We start from the raw sequence: 24,958 nt of genomic DNA on the forward strand, positions 1-24,958 counted from the left end.
TGCCACAATGCACTGAACATATCTCAATGTTCTGCTATATCTTTTCTGCACGAGTAGTTGCTTTTAGGGCACATGGATTTTATTAAGTATTCAAGGATAATGATACCGCAAAGCAAAGCAGGCTGTTCTGATGGTACAGCTCCCTTTTATAGCTTGGGTAGTTAACTCAACCTGACATTTTTCAGTATCTTGCATATGAACATTACTTTGCTTACATAAGTGATAAGCAGTTGTACTGAGCAAAATATAGCCAACCTGCTTCATATCTGGATCCTTAGCTTGTTTAGGTCCAAAGAGCAGCCAGCCTGACCCATGTACATTCTGAAGTAGTGTGAAAAACAGAATTTCCCCTCCCATTTTCTAACATCTTTTTGCTTAGAACTGTTGCTGGCGTGTTTTATTAGAGCAGGATAAAATTTGCAGGGAAATATAGACTATTAAAAGGGCGTATAGTATCCCAAATTTTGCACATTATTTCATTGTAACTATCTACTTAAGCTAGTTTCATAGCATATTCTGAGCCTCAGGAACAGATTTAACAGAGTTGGAAGGTACCTTATAGGTCATCTAGTCCAATCTCTCCAGCCCAAGCAGGAGAGGCCCTACACCATTTATGACAAATGGCAGGCTGATCTCTTCTTGAAAGCCTCCAGTGATGAAGCTTCCACAACTTCAGAAAGCAAGCTGTTCCATTGGTTGATTGTTCTCACTGTCAGAAAATTTATTTCTAGCTTGAATCGCTCCTTGATCAGTTTCCATCCATTATTCCTTGTCCTTCAGGTACCTTCAAAAATAGCATGACCCCTTCTTCTCTGTGGCAGCCCCTCAAATATTGGAACACTACTATCAGGTCTCCACTGGTCCTTCTCTTCACTAAACTAGCCATGCCCTGTTCCTGTAATCATTCTTCATATGTTTTAGTCTCCAATCTCCTAATCATCCTGGTTGCTCTCCTCTGCACTTTTTCTAGAGTCTCAACATCTTTTTTATATTGTGGTGACCAAAATTGGATGCAGTATTCTAGGTGTGGTCTTACTAAGGCTTTATAGAGTGGTATTAGTACCTCACTTGATCTTGATTTTATCCCTCTGTTAATGCAATTTAGGATTGCATTGGCTTTTTTGGCTGCCACTGCACACTGCTAGTTCATATTTAACTGCTTGTCCACTAAGTCCCTCTCACAGTTATTGCTATTAAGCCTGGTTTCACCCAGTCTATATGTGTAACTTTGGTTTTTCTTGCCTAAAGTGTAAGACTTTACTTTTCTCTTTAATCCTCAGTATTCCTTTGCCAGTATAATTTGACTGAACATCAACAACTTCTACCTACCCTGTTCTTGATTTATCTAATGACACTTCCTACTACCCTAATATATACCCCTATCAATAGGTTCCGATTGTAATCTAGGAGAATATTGCTTCCAAGATAAAAGAAAAGTAACACAGACCATTCTCATTTTTAAGAGTTTGTGTGATGGAATGGACAACATGTTGGACTAGGAGCAAGGAGACCCAAGTTTTAGTCCACCCTCACTTGTGGAAGTTCACCAGGTGGATTTGAGCCAGCCATTCTCTCAATGCATTCTGTCTGATAAGGTTGCTGTTACAGGGGGAAATAGAACTTAGATTGAAGGGCATAACAAATTAAAAAAATAGTAAAAATGGGTGGGCTAATTAGTTTCACTTAGCCCAATCCATATCACAGGATTCTTTAATGGGAATAAAAAGAGAAAGAAAGATGGATATAAATCTAATACATAAATAATCCACACAATAAGGCAGAAAATAAAAGTTAATTAAGTAACGATTCAGCAGGGGTGAGTGAAGGAGAAGGGCTAAGTAAAAACTAGCAGAATTGAAATTGTATTGTGTTTACATGAAGTATAATAAGGAGTCAGAGGAAGGGTGGGGAAAGAGAGGAACTGAAAAGCAAATGAACTAATTGTAAGAGAATTAAGCAAGAATGAATCAAGTGAGAACAAGAAAGGGGATGGTAAATTGAAAAATAACATGGTGGTTTGCAAGAAAAAGTGCTGTCATCTATAAAACCAGCCGAAAGTGAGACAAAGAGGTTTTTAAAAAAAATTGTTTTATTATTTTATTGTATGGACTAAGAGGGCCACCCAAATCCAACAGTGTGATTCTGGGCAGCATACAACATAAAAACAACAGCAAAAACAGTAAACCAAAAGAACCACATAACATTAAAGCATAATGTGTTAATGGCAAACAAACACAATAATGAAAACAATCACTGACTGTGGTACTAGTGTATGAATAAACAATATTGGTATGTTGGTGTATATATATAATTCTTTCCTTCTCCTGTGATCTTGCTTCTTTTTTCATAGTCTCTGATCTGATTTGGAAGAACTGTTGGTTGGAAATCAGAACCCCTATACAATATTCCTCATCCTATCTGAAAAAGACATTTTTATTTTCCTTAATCATGTACTGGAGGTTTTTTGTTGTCAGATTTTATATAATTTATCTTTGACCTATGATGCTGACTGGTATATTGAGCATTTCATTTTTAACAGAAGCAGAAATCTAAGTTTTTGAAGGTGTAGCAGATAAGTTAATTAATTAAACACATTTTTAAAAATTAGCTATGTGGAATTGCTCCATTGTATGCCAAAACATTAGGTTCTAGGGTAGCCCAATTAATAGAACATTTTGGAAGGTTCCTTCCTGATCATGAGTTTTGTATATATTTGTGAACAAGGTTATTAGTGTATTATCAAATCAGTTACTATGTGTATGTTCTCCATCTAGTGCAGTGGTTCCAAAGTGAGCAGTACCACCTTCTGGGGGGCGGTGGGATGACTTAGGGGGGCGCTAAGAGGCAAATAGGCAACAGGGGGGTGCTAAGAGGCAAGGGGGGCGGGGAACGCTAAGAGGAAAGGGGGGGCACTAAGAGGGCGAGGAAAAAAAGATCATGTATTGTGTTGGCTGCAGAGGGCATTGCCTTTAGGTTGGTAGCTTCTCCTTAGCTAATTATCAGATGGAAAGGAGAAACTTGCCGAGCAGAAGATGGACTGTTTAAAGCCCATCGGCGCGGGCAGAAGGACGAAATTACCCAAACAAACCTGGAAATAGCTGCGGGTTTCCCTTTAAGCAATGTCACCACCCTCCCCTCCAATCACTGCCTTCCTTCCAGAAGGGGGGGGCACCACTTCAATCGCCCGCCCCCCCCCAACACCGTCGGCATCTTAACCAACTGGCTTAGCTTGTGAAAAGGTTTTTTTTTTAAACGGTCAGTGGGTGGGGAGAATATGCACAGTGTTGTTGGGGGGGGGCGGAAACCCCACCAATCGAATTCTAGTTGAGCTTGCAAGAGAGCTCTTTGCCACTGGTTTAAAAAACGGTCACATATTTTGTCCCATCCTTTTCCTTTGCATGGAGACGCTGCTGAGTAAAAGTAACTGGGGGGAGGGGGTGATGAGCGGAAGTGCGGTCACTCCTTTTTGATGGTGTGGATTTTGTTAGGGAGGTTTGGATTACCAGCAGGAGAGAGCTCACATTGCAATCTTCCATTTCTAGCCTTGGAAATAAGGGTGTTGTTAAACTCACGGGAGCTTTCTTTGATATAGGTATAGTATATTATATGTATATATTACTATAGTATAGGTCAGGAGTCCCCAAACTTGGCAACTTTAAGACTTGTGAACTTCACCTCCCACAATTCTCCAGCCAGCATAGCTGGGAGTTGAAGTCCATAGCTGTCTGGAGAATTCTAAGAGTTGAAGTCCACAAGTCTTAAAGTTGCCAAGTGTGAAGACCTCTGGTATAGGTTCTCCTGCTTGAGCAGGGGGCTGGACCAGAAGACCTCCAAGGTCCCTTCCAGCTCATTTATTCTAAGTTTATAAAAGCTCCACTCAATACTGGTCGTGGGTGGATTTTCTTTTAGGATATGTGTTTAGTTTTTGAAATATCTCCATTCCCATCCTCTCCTTGCGGAATTGCTGGTTTTGAATAGTTGGTTCGGCGAGCAGAAGTTTAGCCATTGAAACCATGTAAGCATTTAAATGCAGAATGTTTGTGCTGTGCAAAATAATTCGCAATCTGAAGGAGATAAGATTATATTGTATGCCTTTGTATGTGTGGATATGTGCACACATAAATTTTGCAGTAGGTTAACAATGACCAGAGCACCTCTTGATTAGCATAGCCAATAAGAAACTTGGGCAATAATATTAAGGCAAGTATGAGCAATTATCTGTCTATGGTTACTTTAAAAAATGACACCAGAGTTTCTTGTCATTTTTGGATGGGGACTAGTTGAAAACCATAATACAAATCTTAAAATTGAGATTTTTTTTAAAAAAAAGGAAAAATAGATTGTACTTCAGTTTTGCTTAGATGTGTGATGTGAGTCAACCGTTTTTGATATTTAGATCACCAAATCTTAAAGACTATGCAGATGGTTTGGAATGGGTTAGTAGCAAAGCTAGTGTTGATATTATGGAAATTAATGAAACTGAAAATTACAATGATGTTATTGCAGGGATGTGACTATCCAGCTAAAGTTGTTTCTCTGACATTCTAAGATTTAGATGTCTGAGTGATATCAAGATCTTCTTTTGATAGAAATTCCAGATTGGGTGATAAATCCATTTTCAGATACTGAGGAAGATGGGGTAGTGGAGGAACAACTCATAGAACTGCAAAATGACACTGAGCTGAAGCCAAAGTTTAAGAAATCGTACCAAGAGTTTTGGATACAGAAAGAAATTTCTGATCGCTATCCTGCATTATGGACAGTGGTTAAGAAGCTCCTTGTTGCATTTCCAACATCATATTTGGTGGAACGTGGCTTCAGTGTGGTCATCCAACTTCTCTCCAAGCAAAGAAATCTACTCCAGATTACTGAACGTGGTGATTTAAGACTCCTGCTAAGTGACTTAAAACCAGACATTGGGAAACTGGTATCACTTCAAGCCCATCCATCACACATTAAGAATTTACTGAACAGTGAAGTAGTTACTAAATTTTACTGAGTTTACTAAGTTACTAGTTACTAAGGTTCTTGATAAATGACTATCAGACTTTGAAAACCTGGTATCACTGGATCATGTTCAACAGTTTTGTTGAATTAACATTAACTAAAAGGTTTTTAAATTGGATTTTGAATAAATGTGCAATTAATTGTTGCAGTTTTGAATTTTACTGTTACTATCTTCCTTCCGTCATGCAAACCGCCCAGTCACATGACCCCCCCCAGTCACGCCCACCAAGCCACACCCACAGAACCGGTAGTAAAAAAAATTGAATCCCACCACTGGGTGTGGGGCACTGAGGATCAGTTTGTAGCACCAAGGGGGCGGTGGACTGAAAACGTTTGGGAACCACTGATCTAGTGATACTGGACTCCATTTCCTATCATCATTTATTATTACCATAGTCAGTGGTTGAAATTGGAAGGCTACTGTGAAATGCCAGGGAAATCAGGAGAACCAGGCAGTTCAAATGGGTATAAAGATGTTTTATTTGTTTGTTTGTTTGTTTGTCAAACATATACAAGGTAACAGGTATAAGTATGAACATAAACATGAACCAAGAAAGTAGATGCAGATAAATGGGGACAGTAAGACAGGGACAGTAGGCACACTGGTGCGCTTATGCACACCCCCTATTTATTGCAAGCTTAAGCTCTCTACAAGAATCTGAATTATTAACAGCCTAAGCAAATTGGTGGTAGATAAGAGTCACAGGAAATCAAGATGGGTTGGACTTAGATGTCTTGTGGGCGTGAAGGGACTCATGACTTATGACACATTTGACCACGCCCTTGGGCTCAGCCTGGTCATTTCCTACAGCAACTTTTTAAAAAGTAAGTGACTTCTTCGTCAACTTATTTTTGCCATATCCTGTGTATGTTGACTCTCCTTTTTTATTTCCTTTGTTCCTCCATTTCTAAATTGTCTTAACTGTCTGAAAATCTCTTTTATTCTCAAATAAATTCATTCATTCTTTCATACTCTGCGTTGAGAATGCAATATCCTAGGGCATCAAATCCTGCTTCTCTGTTTCAGTGTGTGGGAATGATGTTATCAAGGAGAACAGCCAGTGAGATGTTATCGTTAGTGTTGGACCGGCCCTGAGTGGATTTTGGTTCAGATTCTGAAGTTCAGCCATCAAGTGCACAGCATGATCATTTCTCTCACCCTAAGATATCTCATAAAATTAGAAGGGAGAGATTCATATTCTCTCTCTCTCTCTCTCTCTCTCTCTCTCTCTCTCTCTCTCTCCCTCTCCCTCTCCCTCTCCCTCTCCCTCTCCCTCTCCCTCTCCCTCCCTCTCCCTCCCTCTCCCTCTCCCACTCCCGCCCTCCTTCTCTCTCTCTCTCCTTCTCCCTCTCCCTCTCCCTCCCTCCCCCCCTCTCAATATTTCAGAGGCTCTTTGAAGGACTTTACCATTAATCAACTTAGAGAGGAAGACATGGCTTGACTGAAATCTCCATGTACCAATATTTTAGGCAGTATAGCAGATATTCGGCATTCTATGTACGAAGAAAACTTACACCACTAGATCTCCAAATAATCATAGAGGTCTCTGGAGTGGGTTTGATATGATATCTCTCCATTCTACATTTTCTTCTGGTATAACCCTTGGTCCAATTCAAGCCTGGAATGACAGTTCCAGCTGTTTTCCCTCTCTTCTGAACTTCCTGCAACTCTGTAATCCTCTGGGAAAGTTTTTGAGTTAGCTTGGAACAATGTATAGCTCAAAGAAGATATCTACTCCAATAACCACTAAGCAGTTACCAGAACTTTGAAACATGAACATGTAACAACCAGATGCTGCAAAAATTTCATAATTATCTTAAGTTGATTGGCCATAAGATATTTTTCTTGTATAATTATGACTGTTTTCTCCAAGCTTCATCTACACACATATACCTTTGGGGTGTGCTTCTATCTTTTATCTTGTCATTAGCTATAGATCCTTGCATACTTTCAAGATTGAAACAGAGCAGCTGTTTACTTAATAGATGAACTTGTCTGGACTATGTTTGTCTATTTTTATTAAGGCCGGTAGTAGCTGATGCCTTGGCAGAGCTGATGTTTTTCTCCCTGATTACTTCATCTCATGTGGATGTTAGCTAATGTAGTTTCAGTCTGGGATATTTTGGAGCTTAAATGGGAGTAGGAAGCATTGTAGTACTTTATCTATTTATGGCTTAATGTAGAATGAATTTTTTTCCAGAACAAAATGAGCTAGGGAAAATGTATTGCAGCATTATTCCAAATGCACCTGTTTTTCTAGTTACTACATGTGCCTGTTCATTATAAAGAATTTGGTCTTTAATCTCTTAGGCTTGGCTAATTAGGATTTTTCTGATTTATTATAAAGCTCAACATGTAAGTCAAGCTTCTAGCTGACTTGAAATTAGAAGTTGAAAACATTATAGAGCATTTTTCTTGAGTAGGATGTTTGAATTTTCATAGACTCTATTTTCAAGATGCCCAGATGCATGCCTGTTCCCAATGCTGTTTGTGAAGCTTGTGAAGACTGAATGAAACTTTTTAAAAAACGATTGAAAATCAAACCGTGGTGTTGTAATACCACTACGTAAATCTATGGAAAGGCTACATCTGAAAAATTGTATAGTGTTCTGTTCGTAGCACTAGCAATAGCACTTAGACTTATATACCACTTCTCAATGCTTTCCAGCCCTCTCTAAGTGGTTTACAGAGTTATTTCCCCCAACAATCTGGGTTCTCATTTTACTGACCTCGGAAGGATGGAAGGCTGAGTCAACCTTGAGCCTGGTGGGATTTGAACTGCCAAACTGCAGGGAGGCAGCAGGCAGCAGAAGTAGCCTACAGTACTGCATTCTAACCACTGCACCACTGCAACTCATCATGTTTGGAAAGAATTAAACCTTTAGGTTGGAAAAAGAGAGACTGAGGGAACATGGGCATGAAGAAATTTGATCAAGAACCATGCAATAAATAAACCTAATTTGAAGGAGAATTTAGATAAGTAAAAAGAAAGCCCTTCTTCACATAGCTTATAACAAATCTGTGGAATTAGTTATCATAGGTCCTGATGATATCTTTTTAATCTGATGGCTTTAAAAGGGTGCAGTATAAGATAACTGTGTGGTACCTGGTGACCAGGGCGTGGCCCAAAGAGCTTATCTGACTCAGCCCAATCAATGAGAGGACAAGGTCAACCCATCCTGGATACTTCTCCCCTCACTATGGAGAACAGTATTGGGAGAAGAGGATGTCTTCTGTTTGTGATCACTCCAGAGGCCAGTGTGTAAAATAAAATGCTAGAGTAAGATGGGCTTTTTCCATGGAACTGAAGTTTTCTAGTGCAAGTATAATTTCAGAATGTCATGGAGGAACTTGGATATAGTGGCTACTTGTACACGCATAATTTGCTTCGTTCAGGAACTTTAATTAAGGATTTATTTACAAATTCTGTTTTGTTCTGGAAGAAGTCAATATTCATATGACAACTATAAAATAAATCAGGAACTGGAGATGTTTTTTATTATAGTTACAACATCTCTGAAAAAAGTGGCTTACAACACTTACAACCATTACAACATTCCCATGGTCATGTGATCAAAATTCAGGTGCCTGGCAACTCACTCATACTTACGACGATTGCAGTGTCCTGGGGTCATGTGATCCCCTTTCTGACAAGCAAAGTCAATGGAGAATCCAGATTCACTTAACCAAACGGGTTACTAATTTAACAAGTGAGTGAATTACTTAACAACTGTGGCAACAAAAATCGTAAAATGGGGCAAAACTCACTTAACAGATGTCCCACTTAGCAACTGAAATTTTGGGCTCGAGGACAACCTGTAAATTAATGACCATTATTCCTATCTCTGTTCATGGCAACTAAGTTGATTATAGCAGCTAGAATAACAAAAGTACTCCTAATAATTATATTTTGCTTAGGTTTGCCTGTGTTTTGATAGAGAAATGTGATGATTCAAATTTCCTTTCATTAACCAGGACACACCTTGTATTCTTTGTTCCCACCCATTCCAGGCTTATTTTAAAGCAAGTTAATCTTTTTTACTGAAAGGTGTAACTAACAACCCTCTGGTTCAGGCATGAGTTATTTTTTGGCTTGGGTGTTCCATCAACAGCTAACTCTTAAGAATGACCTGAGCTGGTTTTAACTGTATTCACATAGTTTTTCTCCATGTCCTTCCTATGACTAGTCTAGTCTGATGTTTACTTATTTGGATCCTATATAGCCGTGATGTGAACCAATGGCACACGTGCCAAGGGTGGCACACAGAGCCCTGCCTGTGGGCATGCACACTGTTGCCAGCTGCTCTTCTGGTTTCTGGCCCGTACATGCACATCAGCCTCGCAGGCGCAAGATCACCGGAAAACAGCCTGAAAACGGCCCAAGAAACAGCCAAAAAACAGGCATGCGTGCGCCGACCAGGTGGACTTTGGGTTTCTGGTGCTCCAGCGTGCGCACAGGTGCACATGCATGCGCATGCATGCATATTCCAGTTTGGGCACTCAATGCCAAAAAGGTTTGCCATCACTGCTATATAATATCCTGTGAATAAGATGGAACACAAAGAAAGGTGTGTTGCATCCTTTCTGCACCTCTCTCTCTCTCTCTCTCTCTCTCTCTCTCTCTCTCTCTCTCTCTCTCTCTCTCTCTCTCTCCCCCCCCCACCCCCATGGGAAGCTCTAGCTTTACACAATAATTACATTCATTAAAAATGGAATAACTAGATTTATTACATATAATAATTATGTTTCTGTTACTTGTGTTCTAAACCTGTTTTTCTTTTCAGTCCCAGGTGAGTCATCATACTTCTACCAGTAATGAGACGTATCAAGAACGTCTGACAAGATTAGAAGGTGATAAAGAATCTCTCATATTGCAGGTATGAAATTTACATAACCTTGCATTGATGATGCCATAATAAAGTCTTCCTCCTAGTAACTATAGAGATACAGCCATGGGATTTTCTTGACAATAATTTTGAAGTAATTTACCACTGCTTCTTCCAGAACTTTTTAAAACTTTGCAATTTTCTCCAACCCTGGGATTTCCCAATTTTTCCCCATCCAGGTACTGACCAGATCCACTCCTGCTTTTTCAATATTAGCCAACATCAGCCACTTCTTATTAAAAAGTATGAAATACATTGATTCATTTAATAGTCATGGTGGCATCAAAATATTTTCATATTCATTTTCAGATACAGTATGTCCTGCTTTTTACAGAAGATGAATCACCCAGCTGCTACATATGAAAGAAGTTGAGGCTTGTAGAATGATTAAACCACTTCCTTCTTTTTAGAGCAAATTAAATAGTTTTAAGAGGCATACACATGTAGAAGTCAATGTAAGTTCTGTTATCAGTGCAGTTTTTTGTGTCCTTGTGTAAAATCAGTTTCCTACATTAAAAGCTTTTATACTGATTCATCTTGCCTAAGCTAATCATTGCTAAAGGAGCAATAAATGAGAACTTCAGTTTTCTGTCTGTTGGATTTCTGCTATAATGGTGGATTAGCTACCACACTATAGTTACAAGGGTACGAGAAGCAAATGACTTGGCTGGATTGTCCTTTTATCAAAATGATTACATTGCTTGTTGGTTTGTTATCAACCCTAGGAATGAATGGCTGTTTCCCATACCAGTCCTAGGAGCAGTCTTCCCAAGATACACCCGTGGCATTGTACAAAGCAGTAATGGAAAATAAACAAACACGCAATCCATCAAATCCAGGCATCTACCGGGCCTTGACTTCCAATAAAGTCATGGAATGATTTATGAAAATAGTTTATGGGATCTATTGAAAAGTTCAATATCCTTCATTATGCCTGGTCTCTTGAATTCCTCGGCAATGTCTTGGTTGTCTGTTTTTTGCTTGTCTCACATTAACATGAGCCTCTTCTTTTTATGCCTGCCAAGAACATGTGCCCTAGGTCAGGTCAATGCTAATTTCTTTTCCTATCAAATAGGGAAATAAGCCTTATCAAGCCACTACAGTATAAAACACAAACATACAAACAAAAAGTTACAATTAGGGTGCTATGTGTTTTCCTTCATTTGTTTTTCCTTGTTAGTTTGTTCGTTAAATTTATTTGCCACCTATCTTGCTCTGGGGCTACTCTAGGTGGCTTACAACAAAAAAAGGGGAAGAAATGAAAAGAGTGTAAGCAGAAGTTTCTTTGCAGTCATCTGGTCATTAGTACTCTCCCTGAGGGCTCTTGGCGCCACTTGGGGTTTATCTGTGCCCTCAGGGTCACCTGTATCATCAGAGTGCAAATGGAGATGGAATCTTCTTGGAACTGCTGAAAGAACTGTGTTGTAGACAGGAACTATGTAGTGTCTTATCCTTCCCCTAGACCAACAAAGTCCAAAATAGGCCCTCTCTGTCAGCATAACTAAAATGGGATTGTCCTAATGGGATTGAGCAGTTCATCGGGTCACCTGAAGCTATGCCATTAAAGGCTTTAAATATCAGAAAAGAAAAATATAAAGGACCTTCCTTCCTTCCTTTTCTTCCTTCCTTGATTATGTGTGTGTGTGTGTGTGTGTGTGTATGTATATTTCTAGACTGCCCATCTCCCTCAAGATTCATGTTAATAACTTGAACATTATCCAAAAGAAAGACAAAAGGCCAGCTCTATTTGGTGATATATATAGATGCCTCTTGGAGAATGTATCTTCCATGATAGAACTGCACTTCTTAAACTATGGCACAAGATAATCTTGAAACAAAGCCACAATTTTTTCTCTACCTCCCTATTATTTTCATATCCATGGCCATTTATCCTTCCATTGGCTTTAAATGTTCATGATAGTTAATTGAAGATGATGATGTAATTAGAATAATTTTTGCGAGCTGTGTATCTATTTCCTGCTCTAGTATCTATTTCGCATTCAGAAAAGCAGGTGCAAGTCATTAATGCTTCTTTTATGAGGCATTGCCTTAATAGGACATCATGTAGAAATATGACATTATTTGCAAAAGTACATTTGTGTGGCAAGTAATAATTGATTCAATAGCTTACACCATTAAGCTAATGCAAGATATTTTATAATGGATCTAATTGTTATTAATAGGGATCTTATTAGAAATATTTTCATTCCCATAAAATCGATTGCAGCATTTTTAGTCACCGGTTGTGAAATGACTGGATTTTTGTATATATAGTAAAATACATGTAGTAATAAAAAGATGGTATTGTGATTGCAACTGAAAATTTTTAAAGTCCATGTTCTTTCAGACAAAAAACAGGATTTCTACAAATGACACAAAGCAAGATATATTATATTTTAGAGTTGTGCAGGCATTGTTGTGTCAGTATCATAACAATGAGGATAGGCTTTACTTTGTCTTAGTGATGGTTAGGTAAAGCTAAAGAAGGCTGAAGGATACTAATGGGAAAAATCCTAAACTGAGCGGATACTGATATGAAAAGAATCTGTAACCAATCTGTTGGCATTCACAGTCAACAACTTTCTTTTTAAATCTATGTTACTTTGGAAATAGTACATAATTATGTACTATTACAGAAGTACAAAAAGTACACTGATCCATCATTCTGCAATAGTTCCTTTATTAATGCCAATCTTGTCCAAAAGAAGGAAGGCGATAGCAAATCCATGAAGCTCTTCAGTCAATTTATCCCAAATTTTAAGTTTTATGAAGATAAAAGAAATGTGAATGATGCAAATCCCCGTTTATCATATGATAATTATAATCATATTTATAAACCACATTTTCAGATGGATTACAAAAGCAGTGCATATGTATGTATGTATGTATGTATGTATGTATGTATGTATGTATGTATACAGGTCTTGGTGTATTATGGTCTTTTCCCGTGTAAGATTGACAGTATCTTGGTGACATTTCGACGAGGTCACACTTGCTGGTGCCTTTGGCTTCGTGCTTGTGCGAACAAAGCATGATTGGAGCTGCTGTTTTTCTATAAATATAGGTGGGTGGGCGTGGAATGTTGGCTTTGTTGCTTTAAACGGATTGGTTGGCTGTGTTGTCACATCTTGATTGGTTGATGAAATTGAGGTTTGGTGAGGGTGATTGGTGATGGTATCCTGTGTTTTTTGGGTCCTGTGTCGGCTTTTGTGGCTGGGATTCATTTATTGACTAGGGCTAGTTTCCAGATGTCTGGTAGGCGGGAAGTATCATCACGTTTATTCATGTTGGGGGGGGGGGTTCTCTATTTCGATAGCTTCCATAATTATTCTCATGTTGAAGTGTTCAGTTTTGGAGAGTAATTTGGTTCCTTCAAAATCAATTTCATGTCCTGTTGCTTTAAGGTGCTGGAAAAGGGAGGAAGTTTTTTCTTCTTTTCTGACTGCATTCTTGTGTTCTGCGATGCATGCATTTATTCTCCTATTAGTTTGTCTAATATATGTGGCTGGACAGATTTTGCATGGTATTTCATAGACTCCTTGGTTTTCTAGCTGGATCTTGTCTTTGGGGTTTCTTAAGATGTTGGCTATTTTTTGGTCAGTGCCACAGGCTGTCTTGATATTGAGTTTATGGAGAATTTTGCTGATTTTATCTGTGGTGCCTTTGATGTAAGGGAAGAGGGTGATGCATTGTCCTGTTCTGTGTCTCGGTTCTTGGGGGGTGTCTCCCTTTGGATTAGGTTGGTAATTGTTTTTCTTGAATCCGTTGGAAATTAATACAGGGTGTGTAATTCAGTTTTCAGGTGGTCTTTGTCAGCTAGGCATTTGGTTCTGGAGATGAGGGTCTTGGCTATGGAGTTGATCTATGCAGGGTGGTGATGGGATTGTGCGTTTAAGTAGCGGTTGGTGTGTGTTTTTTCCAGTAGATGGTGTGTCCTAGGGAACCATTGGGTTTTTTGTAGATTAGGACGTCCAGAAAGGGAAGTTGGTTGTTAGCTTCTATTTCCATAGTAAATTGTATTTTGGGGTGTAGGCTGTTGAGATGTGTGAGGAAGTTGTCCAGTTTTTCTTTCCCATGTGGCCAAATTATGAAAGTGTCATCTACATATCTAAGCCAGAGTTTGTGTTTGGGTTCAGATTTATCTAAGGCATTGGTTCATGTATAAGTTTGCGATGATGGGTGAGAGGGGTGATCCCATAGGTGCTCCTTCTATCTGTTTGTATCTTTGTCCATTGTGGATGAAGTATGTGTTCGTTAGGCAGTGGTTGGTCAGATCTAGGATGTGCTTGGGGGGGTTGTATTTGTTTTGGATAGCTGTCAAGGCTTCTTTAATAGGCACTTGGGTGAAGAGGGATATGACACAAAGCTCACGAGTAGGTCATTGAGTTGTAGGTTTTGTTTCTTTATTGTTTCTATGAAGTGGAGTGAGTTTTGTACATGCGAGGTGATGGATTCTGTGTAGGGCTGAAGTTGTTTGGCAAAAAAATTGGCAAGATTCTATAGAGGTGAGCCTATGGAGCTGACTATGGGTCTGAGTGATGTTCCTTCTTTGTGTATCTTGGGGAGGCCATAGAGCTTGAGGCATCTGGATGGTTTTTCTCTGGGGATGATTCTTTGCTGAATCTCTTCACTGATGGGAGAGGCTTTTATTTTGGATTTGGTGGTTTTTTCCAGGTAGGTGGTGAGGTCTGTGTTTAGAGGTTTATAAGCGAGGTTTTGGAGTAGGTTGGATAGTTTGACTTAGTAGTCAGATGTGTGCATCACCAGAGTGGTGTTACCTTTGTCTGCTGAGAGAATGATTATGTTGTTGTCTTTCCTCAAGTTGGTGAGTGCTTTTTGTTCTTTTTATGTAAGTTGCTTCTGGGTGGATTGCTGGAGCAGAGGACGTTGGTGACTTCAAGTCTGATTTTATTGGCTTCATCTGGGTTGATATTGCTTAGGGTAGTTTCAACTTCGCATATGATGTTCTCAGTGGGGATGCGTTTGGGGGCGACTGCATAGTTGAATCCTTTGGAAAGGACATTGGTTTCTCCTATGGTGAAGGGTCTGTCTGATATGTTATGTACTGTTTGTTTCATGAGTTGCTGTGGAGGGGGGTTGGGCTTCTGGCGTTTTTCTAGTCTGTGGAGTTTGTTGGTGTGTGTGTCTGTCTTGTGGGAGGTTTCTGTTTCGGCTCTCCAGAGGACTAGTTGTTTGGATTTGTCCCAGAGTGCTGGGTGGATTTTGTTGCTGAGTTTGTGGTGAAGAGTAAGTAGGTCTCGGTTGGTTTGGTCTAGTAGGAATCTCTTCCTGTGGAGTTCGTTTCTGATTAGGGTTAATTCAGTTCTTTTCAGGATCCTTTCGATGGCTGAGGTTTTTGAATGGAATTTTAAACCATTTTTAAATTTTAATGGAATGGAAGCATGTGGGGATTACGTTTTTGTCTCGGCAGTTGTACAGGAATGTGAGGTCACATAAGATGGTGACTCTTGCGACTTCAAGTTTTTCATAGGTCCTGGTCAGCAGGAAGGTTTCCTCCCCATAGAAGTAGGATATTTGTTTACGTAGATTTTCACGGGTATAGATATACAGGTCTTGTCATATTCGGGTCTTTTCCTGTGTAAGATTGACAGTATCTTGGCGACGTTTCGACGAGGTCACACTCATCATCTTTAGGCTGGTTCCTTTGGCTTCGTGCTTGTGCGAGCAAAGCTTGATTGGAGCTGCTGTTTTTCTATAAATATAGATATAGGTGGGGGGGGGGGTGTAGAATGTTGGCTTTGTTGCTTTAAACAGATTGGTATGTATGTATGTATGTATGTATGTATGTATGTATGTATGTATGTATGTATGTTGTATGTATTTATTTATTTATTTCCTAATTTCTTTTAGGATGGAGTTATTTATTTCTTAATAATGTTTTTCTATAAATCTCTCTGAGTAATAATAATTCTCTCTTTTGTGGCAATTTCATTGCATAAATTCTCCATTCGTGTTCAAGCTTGTATACTTTGAACTGGCGAGAACTAGCACACTGACAGTACTAGGACATGTCTTTTGTGTACTGCGTTATGTAAGTTAGAGAGGCTTTGTTTGATAGGTGAGCTTTTCTTGTAAGAAGAACGGTTATTGGTTAGCTTCCTGAAAGGTTTTTTGCTTTGTGCTTTTCCTGCTTTTAAGGGGAAAATTGGCAAAAGCTGAAAGGACTTTGCTTGCTCAAAGCCTGCTTAAAATATTAACAGGGTTTCTACAAAGGCTTTTTCCTTCAAAAGAGTGTTTAATGTAAATATTATTGCATGGTCTTCAGGACAATTTTTAATAGATCATTTTTCCTTTGTTTTTTAATTAATTAAAAATTATGTTGGTTCATTTTTAATGTGCAATGTAGTGACTTTTAAGGTGAAAATTAAATTGTTTTTGAAAATAGCTAAATGGTTAATCAGTTTGTAATATTTACAGGAAGGGTTAAGAGGCATGTGACAGGAAAGACAATGTATAGATCTAGGCCTGTGGGGAGGTGGATTCAAATCCTTCCTTAGACACAAAATTAACTGGAAAACTTTATAAAATAAGGTTGTGTTCAAAAACAAGAGATCCGATTGCTAAAAGTGTTATTATTTTTATGTTGTTACTTTTGCACGGTTGCTGCTACTGATACAGTCGACATCATCCTTGTCCTTAAATTATAGGTGAGTGTTCTCACAGACCAAGTTGAAGCCCAAGGAGAAAAAATCCGAGACTTAGAAGTTTGCCTTGAAGGGCACCAGCTGAAGCTTAATGCTACAGAAGAGATGCTTCAACAGGTAGGAAAACAAGTTTTTTTTCAGTGAAAGTTCTTCTTTAAACAAGCACACTTAATCACTCTTGATTCTTCCAACGATTTAGCTAAAGCTGAGATTATGTATGTTCCCAATGATCAGCTGTACTTATTTGCTTTGTTGTTGAATTTTTCAGTCATATTGCATTATATTGCTATTCAGCTCCGATGTAAAGTGATACTACTGTGTACATTATTCATTACTATCTGACAGTGAAAATTCAACAAGAGAACTGGATGTGGCTAAGAACCTGTTTGACTGGTTACCTCCTCTTTTAATAATATAGAAATTCATTGAAAGTCAGAGTTTATAAGCTGTTTCTGCTCGGTCTCCTTTGCGACTGAAATTACAGGAGATTTAAAGTACCTGAATTTACAGATTTGTGGGACTGGTTTAAATAAATGCTTAAATAAAAATATTTTATTTTTAAACAAAATAAAAAATATCAATCCAAAATCTCAAAATGAAGTCTATCGTTTATAAAATTATATTATATTTTAAAACCCCACAATTTTTATTCTCAAATCAAACCAAGAAGAAAATGTTTCTTTGCTGCCAGTTAATTACTCTTATTTATAAAGAATCTAAGCAACACAGCAGTTATTGAACTATGAAAACTTAATTCCATAGTTGCCAGGTTAAAATAAACAATAACAACAAATGCTTTCAGAGGCAAGCTTAATATAGTGTGGCATTTACAGGTAGTCCTCAATTTACAACCATTCATTGTGGTGATGCAGTGCTTAGAATGCAGAATTTCAGGCTAATTCTGCTGACTGACAGGGGTTCAATCCTCACTGGCTCAAGGTTGACTCAGCCTTTCATCCTTCCGAGGTGGGTAAAATGAGACTGTTGGGAGCAATATGCTGACTCCATAAGCCACTTAGAGAGACCTGTAAAGCACAGTGAAGTGGTATATAAGTCTAAGTGCTATTGCTATTTAGTGACCATTTGAAGTTACAACAATACTTAAAGAAAGTGACTTGTGACCATTTTCCACACGTACAACCATTGCAGCATCTCCATGGTCATGTGATCAAAATTTGGGTGCTTTGCAATTTGGAGTGTCCTGGGATCATGTCACCTTTTGTGACTTTCTGACAAGCAAGGTCAATGGGGAAGCCAGATTTACTTAACAACCATGGGACTAACATAACAACTGCAGTGATTCACTTAACGATTGTGGCAAGAATGGTCGTAGAATGAGCAAAATTCATTTAACAACAGTCTCACTTAGCAATGGAAATTTTGGGCTCAATTGTGGTCATAAGTCAAGGACTACCTGTAACTAGCCATTTGTAGGAAACCAGTGTGGCATAGTAGAGAGAGTATTTGGTATGAATGGGAAAACTTAGTCCTAATCTCAGTTTCATGAGGTGATTGTGTGACTTTGGCCAGTCAGTCTCTTTCAGCCCAATATACCTTTATAAGTTTGTTATTGGGAAAATAGAAAGAGGCAGTGCTGTCTAAACATTGAGCTGCATGAAAGCTGGGCTATAAATTTAACAGGTAAATAAAATCAAAATTCCAATGGAGAAGCCAACAGCATCCTTTTATAACAAAAGGCATAGAGGGGTTAGGTTGGTTCTATTAACTGAAAAATGGATTTCTGAATTAAACAGTAACTGTGATATTTAAATCCAGATGGGCTGTAGTAAATAGAATGCTGGAATCCACCTAGGACATTCAGTTTCAAATCTCTACTTGGCCATAAAAGTAATTGAATGATTTTGAGCCAGCCATTATCTTTCAACCTAATCTGTCTCATAGGATTGTTAGGAACACTAAGAAAACAACAGCATCAACAATAAAAACTGGAGGAAAGAAGGAGTATTTGGGACTTCTTCTTTTTTTACACAAAAGCTTGATTCTATCTTTTTTTTTTGAGATCTAAGTCATAGAACATAAAAGTATACACTATATGATAGTTTACCTTTTCCTATGAAATTCAGGTAGTTCTTGGGTTACAACAGCAGTTGGGATCAGGATTGCTGTTGCTAATCAACGCGGTCATAAAACGTGATGTTAAACAATTACATTGCTTAATGAAAGCAATCCTGGAAGTTTGGGTTGCCATTGTAACCCCAGGCCACGTAGACTATTAAGTGAGAAATGGTGGGGATCCCAAGTAAGGAGTGCAGAGAGACTAGTACTGCAGACAGACACTAGGAAGCACGGTCAGTACAGTAGTGGCTATAAGACAGAGCCAATAGAGGTCAGAAGAATCCGTAGGAGAGCCGGGGAGGCATTGAACAGGTCAATGGAGACCAATGAAGGACTGACAGAGCAGATCAGAGGGCTGGCAGATCAAGCTTAGAGCAACTCAGAGAGCTGGCAGGTCCACAGAGCCATGGGACAGCTGACAGAGGCCCCAGGTGGACTGACAGACATTGTTAGAGAGCTACTGGAGACCATGGAGGGGCAGCGGGTGCTATGGGCAATGGGGTATTGTGAAGTCCAGGAAGTCAGAGTACCAGATCCCTATATTTATACAAACTTTTGAAATTTTCACTCTTGTTGCTAGTTTAAACGCCTGTTTGTTTTTGATGACAAACGTTCCAGTTCAGCAAATGTAAATTAAATAGCTCTCTAAAGTGGTCACAGACCATCACACAAGATTATTTTCATGCACTGTAAACTAGCAAGCATTTGTTTTCAGTGATGTTCCTTTAATGTTGACTCCAGCCACCTCTTTCCAGTCTTTCTGATAAATTAAGAATTTCTCTGTGGTAACTTAGGAATTTCTCTACAATGCAGAAAGGAAGTAGAAATTATTTGTAAATTAAAACTGCTAAATGTTCACTGCTGTCTCTTTTCAGTATGAAATGTGCTGCCTCTGGGTTGAAACCTATGTATTATTAGCCAATCCACTTATAAATCCCATTTCCCTTTTTCCCTTTACCCCTCCACTGTAAATAAATGTTTACATATTCCAAGTAAAAAAGGATATGTGTTTATATTTTGAACAGAACTGTCCACCTGGTGAACACAGCCAATCAGGAATCATATAGGAAAAACAATGATTTCATAACACCTTCCTTTGGCTATTTATGTGTATATTAATTTAAACCTTTAAACTACCAATAGCTAAAGCTCTGGAGGTGGTATACAATAAAACACAATTAAAACATATCCAATCCAATCAAATGCTAAATAAAGATCCCGTACAAAATGATGGTTGTCAAAAATCTAAAACAATATGAATTATAATACAATTTTAAAAGGCGGGAAATAAAAGATCTTTACCTGCCACCAAAAGGATGCCTCTCACGAGCTTCTTTGGAGAAGGTATTTCATTCATTGGGTGCCATTATTTTTGTCAGGGAACCCAGAGGAGACCTCCTTAGAAGAACTTACCTCATCTTCTGGTTGAAAAAAAATCAATCTTCTTACTATTAATCTTTGTATTCCCCAGTTCTTTTAAAATTTAATAATTCAAAATTCAGTTTCTAGGACATATTAATACTTACCATCAATAGATGGTAATGTGTCTATCAGTGGTGGGTTCCTTCCGGTTTGGATCGGTTCGGCTGAACCGGTGGTGGTTTGGCGGCCTGGGTCGCTAGAACCGGCAGCTACCCAGGCCTGCCACGCCCCTGAACTGGTTCTCCTGGCGGCACCATAGGCGGCACCATCTTGTTTTTGGCTTCTGCGCATGCTCAGAAGCATTTTTATAGTACTGCACATATTTGCACAAAGCGCACGTACTACATGACCACAAGTGAACTGGTAGTAGCTGCCGGAACCCATCCCTGGTGTCTATTGATGGCTGACTTGTCTAAATGCCAGGCTTCCAGGAATCCCCTTACATTTTTGGATTTAGCTTGGCCCTGCTTATAGTTCCCCAGTTGAAACAATAGTTGAGTCCGTGTGTCCGTGTGTTGTATGATTAAGAAGTTTTCATCTTCGAATCTACTTCGATCTACTAGCTGGTATTCATGGATGGACTCTGAAAGTCTTCTGCCCATTGCAGTCCTTACAGTGATTGTTGTAGATGTCTTATATTTGTCTTTGTCTTTCGCCCCAATGTGCATTTTCTGACAAAATGATCAACAGCCAAACATTGAGAGGAAATATACATGAACATATATTCTTTTCAGGAAGATCCATGGTGTACCGCTGGAACTGATGTTTAGGATAAAGCATAGCCCCACTTGACCCCATTCTTATTTATGTCTTATGCAGCTCTAGCATGCATTCCTTAGGCTTACGTGTTACACTGCACAGCTTTACTATTTTCTGTCATGCACACACTTCAAGGGACATATGCCCCGTTTCTCAGCTTTGCTTGGAAACCTCTGAAGCTGCCATTTTATTCCTAAACTATTTCCTTTTTCCAGGACATTTTTCAGTTTCCCAGTCTGGGTTTTAGGTCTGAGCTTCCTGATTATCTCTCATACAAGTCTAGCCAAGCTCATCTGGGTTGTGTCACAAACGCCAGCCAGTCATTTTCACTGACATGACAACAAGGTCGCCCCTCCCCCCTTTTTCAGTTTTCAGATCTCAAAAAGACCTGACAAAACAAAGGCATTAGTACAGATATTAACGGCCAGTCATAATTGCTGAAATGCCGCAGGAGGTTTTTAGTCTTTTAAAGCTCACCCTTTAAAAAATGTTCCTGTTCAAGCTTTTTTGAGTTACATTTAGAATTAGTGTTGAATATAAATGCATAAGCCTATGTGTTGAAGTGGTTTGCTCTGGCAAATTTGGCTCTTCCTTAGATTTGCAATGTTTTAAACAGTGAAGAGGAAGGCTACAGGCCAATGTCTGTTACTGTGTAATAAGACAGTCAGGTTCTTAGCTGCATTTGAGTTAAATGAGTATCCCATCCCTACCACATCTGAGATGACACACAGTTCTTGTAAAGTGCAGCCTTCATACAATGGTGATTCTTGCTGAATTTTGCAAAACAGGTAGGATTCTTCTTTCCAAACTTCTTTCACGAAGAGAGAGAACAAAATAGTTTGTACTTTCAACAATATATTTTAATAAAGCATATGTATTGGTTTGGACTGTTCCATTACAGTATAAGTTTTTCTGCTTTGTTTCTGACTTCTAAATTCTTAAAACCTGATAGTTGGGGATTTTGCTGCATTTTCAAACTGCATTTCCCAGAGTTTGTTATTTTAAATAAACTAAATATTTCAAAAACAATGTGCTGTTTTGGAACTTACAGTCACACTATGAATCCTTGCTGCTATTCTATACTTCCTATACCATTTAATATACCATATTATTACTGCTGTTCTATAATATTTATATTTATTCAATATATTTCACATGACTTTTTGAAAACGTACACTTATAAATCATATAAAACAAAAATAATCTCATGGTAGATCCTTAGTTTAAAAATCAGTCTTAACTTAAAGATAATATTCAGTGCTAATTTATAGAATTATTTTTGAGAAATATAACTTTTCTAATCGTGCCACTTAGATTGCTTTTTTATGTAACCATTTTTTCTTGGAAGCTGTTTTCATTGATAATAAATATATGTATATTAATATAACAATAGTTTAGATGGAAGCATAATTCTGTAAATAATATATATAATTTTCTATGGCTCTACTCTGAGTTCTTTGCCTTTCATATTGGAGAATTCAGATGGCATATATTGTATTTTCACTTCAAAAGTAACAACTCTGAACTGTACTTTTACTTCTTATAACTCCATATTTATTTAAGCTGCCTTCCAATTGCATCATACCGCTGGAATACTCTGTAATTTCCACATAGCAAAGTGGGCCATATTCCACTAGCGAATTGGTCAACGTAAGCATCTGCTTGAAAATACAAGTAATTAGTTCCACATGTTAGCAACTGTACCATGGTGATTTCTTTAAACTCCACTTCAAATAATTTTCAGTTCAGTATATTTTCTGAGCCACAAGTGTCATCTGGTTAACATTTAAGAAGGCCTCACTGAAATATAATCTGGATTAAATAAAAAATAAAACAAATTTTGAGACAATGTAATTGTAGTTCATAGAGGTATAGGACAGTATGAATATTCTGATATGATGTTTAAATTATATTCACATTCATATGTTCAACTAAAATGTGAAGTATTTATATATAATATAGTACCAGTGGAAAACTGCCTCCATACTATTTCTTGAACTATGTTTTTATATAACTTTCTCAAATGTGGTGTTCAAAAACCTCGTGTCTATTTCTGTGACATTTTGCCGCATGCCTTTCAGATGTTTGCTTGCATTCATTATCTCATCTTCATGTTAAAAATCTTTGGTTTATATCTAGTAATCATCTACAGTAATCAACTGATACTATGGGCTTGCTGATGTAACATAGCATACTCCTCCAGTTTTTGTTTTGTTATTGTTTTGTTGTGGTCCTGTTTCCTGGGACTTCTTCCATATGTTTCAGCTAGTGTGTTTTTGTTTTTGGGAGCTCATCTTTGTACTTTTCAATCCCTAGATGTGATTTCCTGAGACGTTCATGAGCAAGTTGGTGGGGGTCATGTAGTAGTTATATTTCTGAATTTTATCAACTAGCATAAATTGGTTGCAGAACCATTCTTTAATTGTTTCATTTTTTAAAAAAATTTGCATAGATTGAAATCCATACTATTTGGCTCAGGCAGAACTTTTAGAAAACATCAACCTTCTTCAAATCAATTTGAAGCAAGGTCCAAGATCTTGTGCATTGATAATAGATTATTGATAACTGTATATTTCAGCAGCAATCCTTATGCTACTTTTTCTCTAAAAACACCTTTCTGGAGACTAAAATAGCCTGGCCAATTTGATTGTTGACATTGTCTATGGCAACTATTTTATATTCTTGGATAAATCAGTCAAAGTATGTAAATTCTTCAAGTGAGTTTCATCAAAGTGTGTGATTGTCTGGGAGTCTTTGGTTGTCAATACCTTGGTCTTGTCAATATTGATACAGATAACCAAGAATTTTTTTATCAAGCATTATTTCATAGGAATATCTTTCATTGTCTGCAAAAATAACATTTGATGTGTGATGAACACATCTTGTATCAAATATGATACCATCCCAAACAGCAGGCTACCACTTTACTGCATTGATCATAGTGTTGAATCTCAAAAGAGAGCAACCCCATCTTGCTTTCACCAATATATACAGGGAAACCTTTGGATATTTTGTCATTAATAGGAACTGTGTCATCCTTTATACACTGTATACGTGAAGCAAGGGGCATATGGTTTTAGCGGGAACACTTTCTGGACTAGCACCATTCATATCATTGCCAATGGAAACTGTTGAATGCTCCTGCAAAATCAGTAAACACAAGAATAAGTCTGTATACTGATGTATTTCGTGAACAACTGACATTGTATTTCGGTCACCGCATCTTCTTCCAGACAAAAAAAAAATCCCCTGCTATTCTTGGATTGTTGTTCTCAACCTTTTTGAAGTCTTTGTTGAATTACTTTTGCAAATAACTTGCCCACAATTGACTCCAAGATAATGCTGCAATAATTGTCTCCTTCTTGACAATTAAAACTATCATTACTTATTTCCAAAAAATGTGATATTTACTTAGACTACCAGAGCATTTGAAGGAGTGGAATCAACAACTTTGTCTATTGCTACTATCTTTAGTGCTCTGCATGTCTTCAATTACTCCAACTGTTTCCTTCTCTTTAATATTACCTTCATGCAAAAAAAAGTTATTTATTGACTGTAACATAAGACAGAAATTACTTGTGCTGCATTTAGTTGAAGTGTTCACTATTAGGCCCCTTTTTATTTTAGGACAGATTTTAGTTCCAGTGCTAGCAATCATTTACTCGTGGAATGTAAAAGTTGAAGAGGTCCTTGGAGATCATGTGCTCAAGACCTCTGCCCAGGGTAGAAACCTTCCACTATAGCATTACTGACATGTGACCATTTATATTTAAGCACTTTCAGTGAAGGAGAGTCCACCATCATTTTATTTTTGAGCAACTGGTGAAATTTGGACATTTTCTCTGACCTCCAACTGAAAAAAAAAATCCTTATAGTTTAACCCATTATTTCTTGTTCTGTGTTCTCTGACATCTGTGGATAAAATTGCTCAACTGATTTGATTTTAATGCCACATTATTTACAAAGAGTTTTTTTAGTATTTATTTAGTGTTCCCTTGTTGATACTAACTCACATTTTTCCAGTTTCCAGAAAAGATGGGTCAGAGTTCTAGCTGTGAGAAAAATGTGATATGACATTGTTAGAAATTATCTCCATATACTGTCATATGATTTTCTGAAATCTTTAATGCTCATTTATCTTC

The 24,958-nt window shown here is 38.0% G+C and overlaps 1 protein-coding gene across 8 annotated transcripts in view; it reads left to right on the forward strand.

Moving 5' to 3' along the window:
• Positions 1–24,958, forward strand: part of PPFIBP2 (PPFIA binding protein 2) — a 149,389-nt gene that overhangs the window by 72,935 nt on the left and 51,496 nt on the right. For all 8 annotated transcript variants that reach the window (XM_081936499.1, XM_081936501.1, XM_081936502.1 and 5 more), the window contains 2 exons: positions 9,793–9,885; positions 16,563–16,676. In XM_081936499.1, the coding sequence (XP_081792625.1) occupies positions 9,793–9,885; positions 16,563–16,676 (207 nt within the window). The remainder of the gene's footprint in view (positions 1–9,792; positions 9,886–16,562; positions 16,677–24,958) is intronic.

This window comes from Natrix helvetica (assembly GCF_964273705.1).
Source record: "Natrix helvetica genome assembly, chromosome: 1".
NCBI lineage: Eukaryota > Metazoa > Chordata > Lepidosauria > Squamata > Natricidae > Natrix > Natrix helvetica.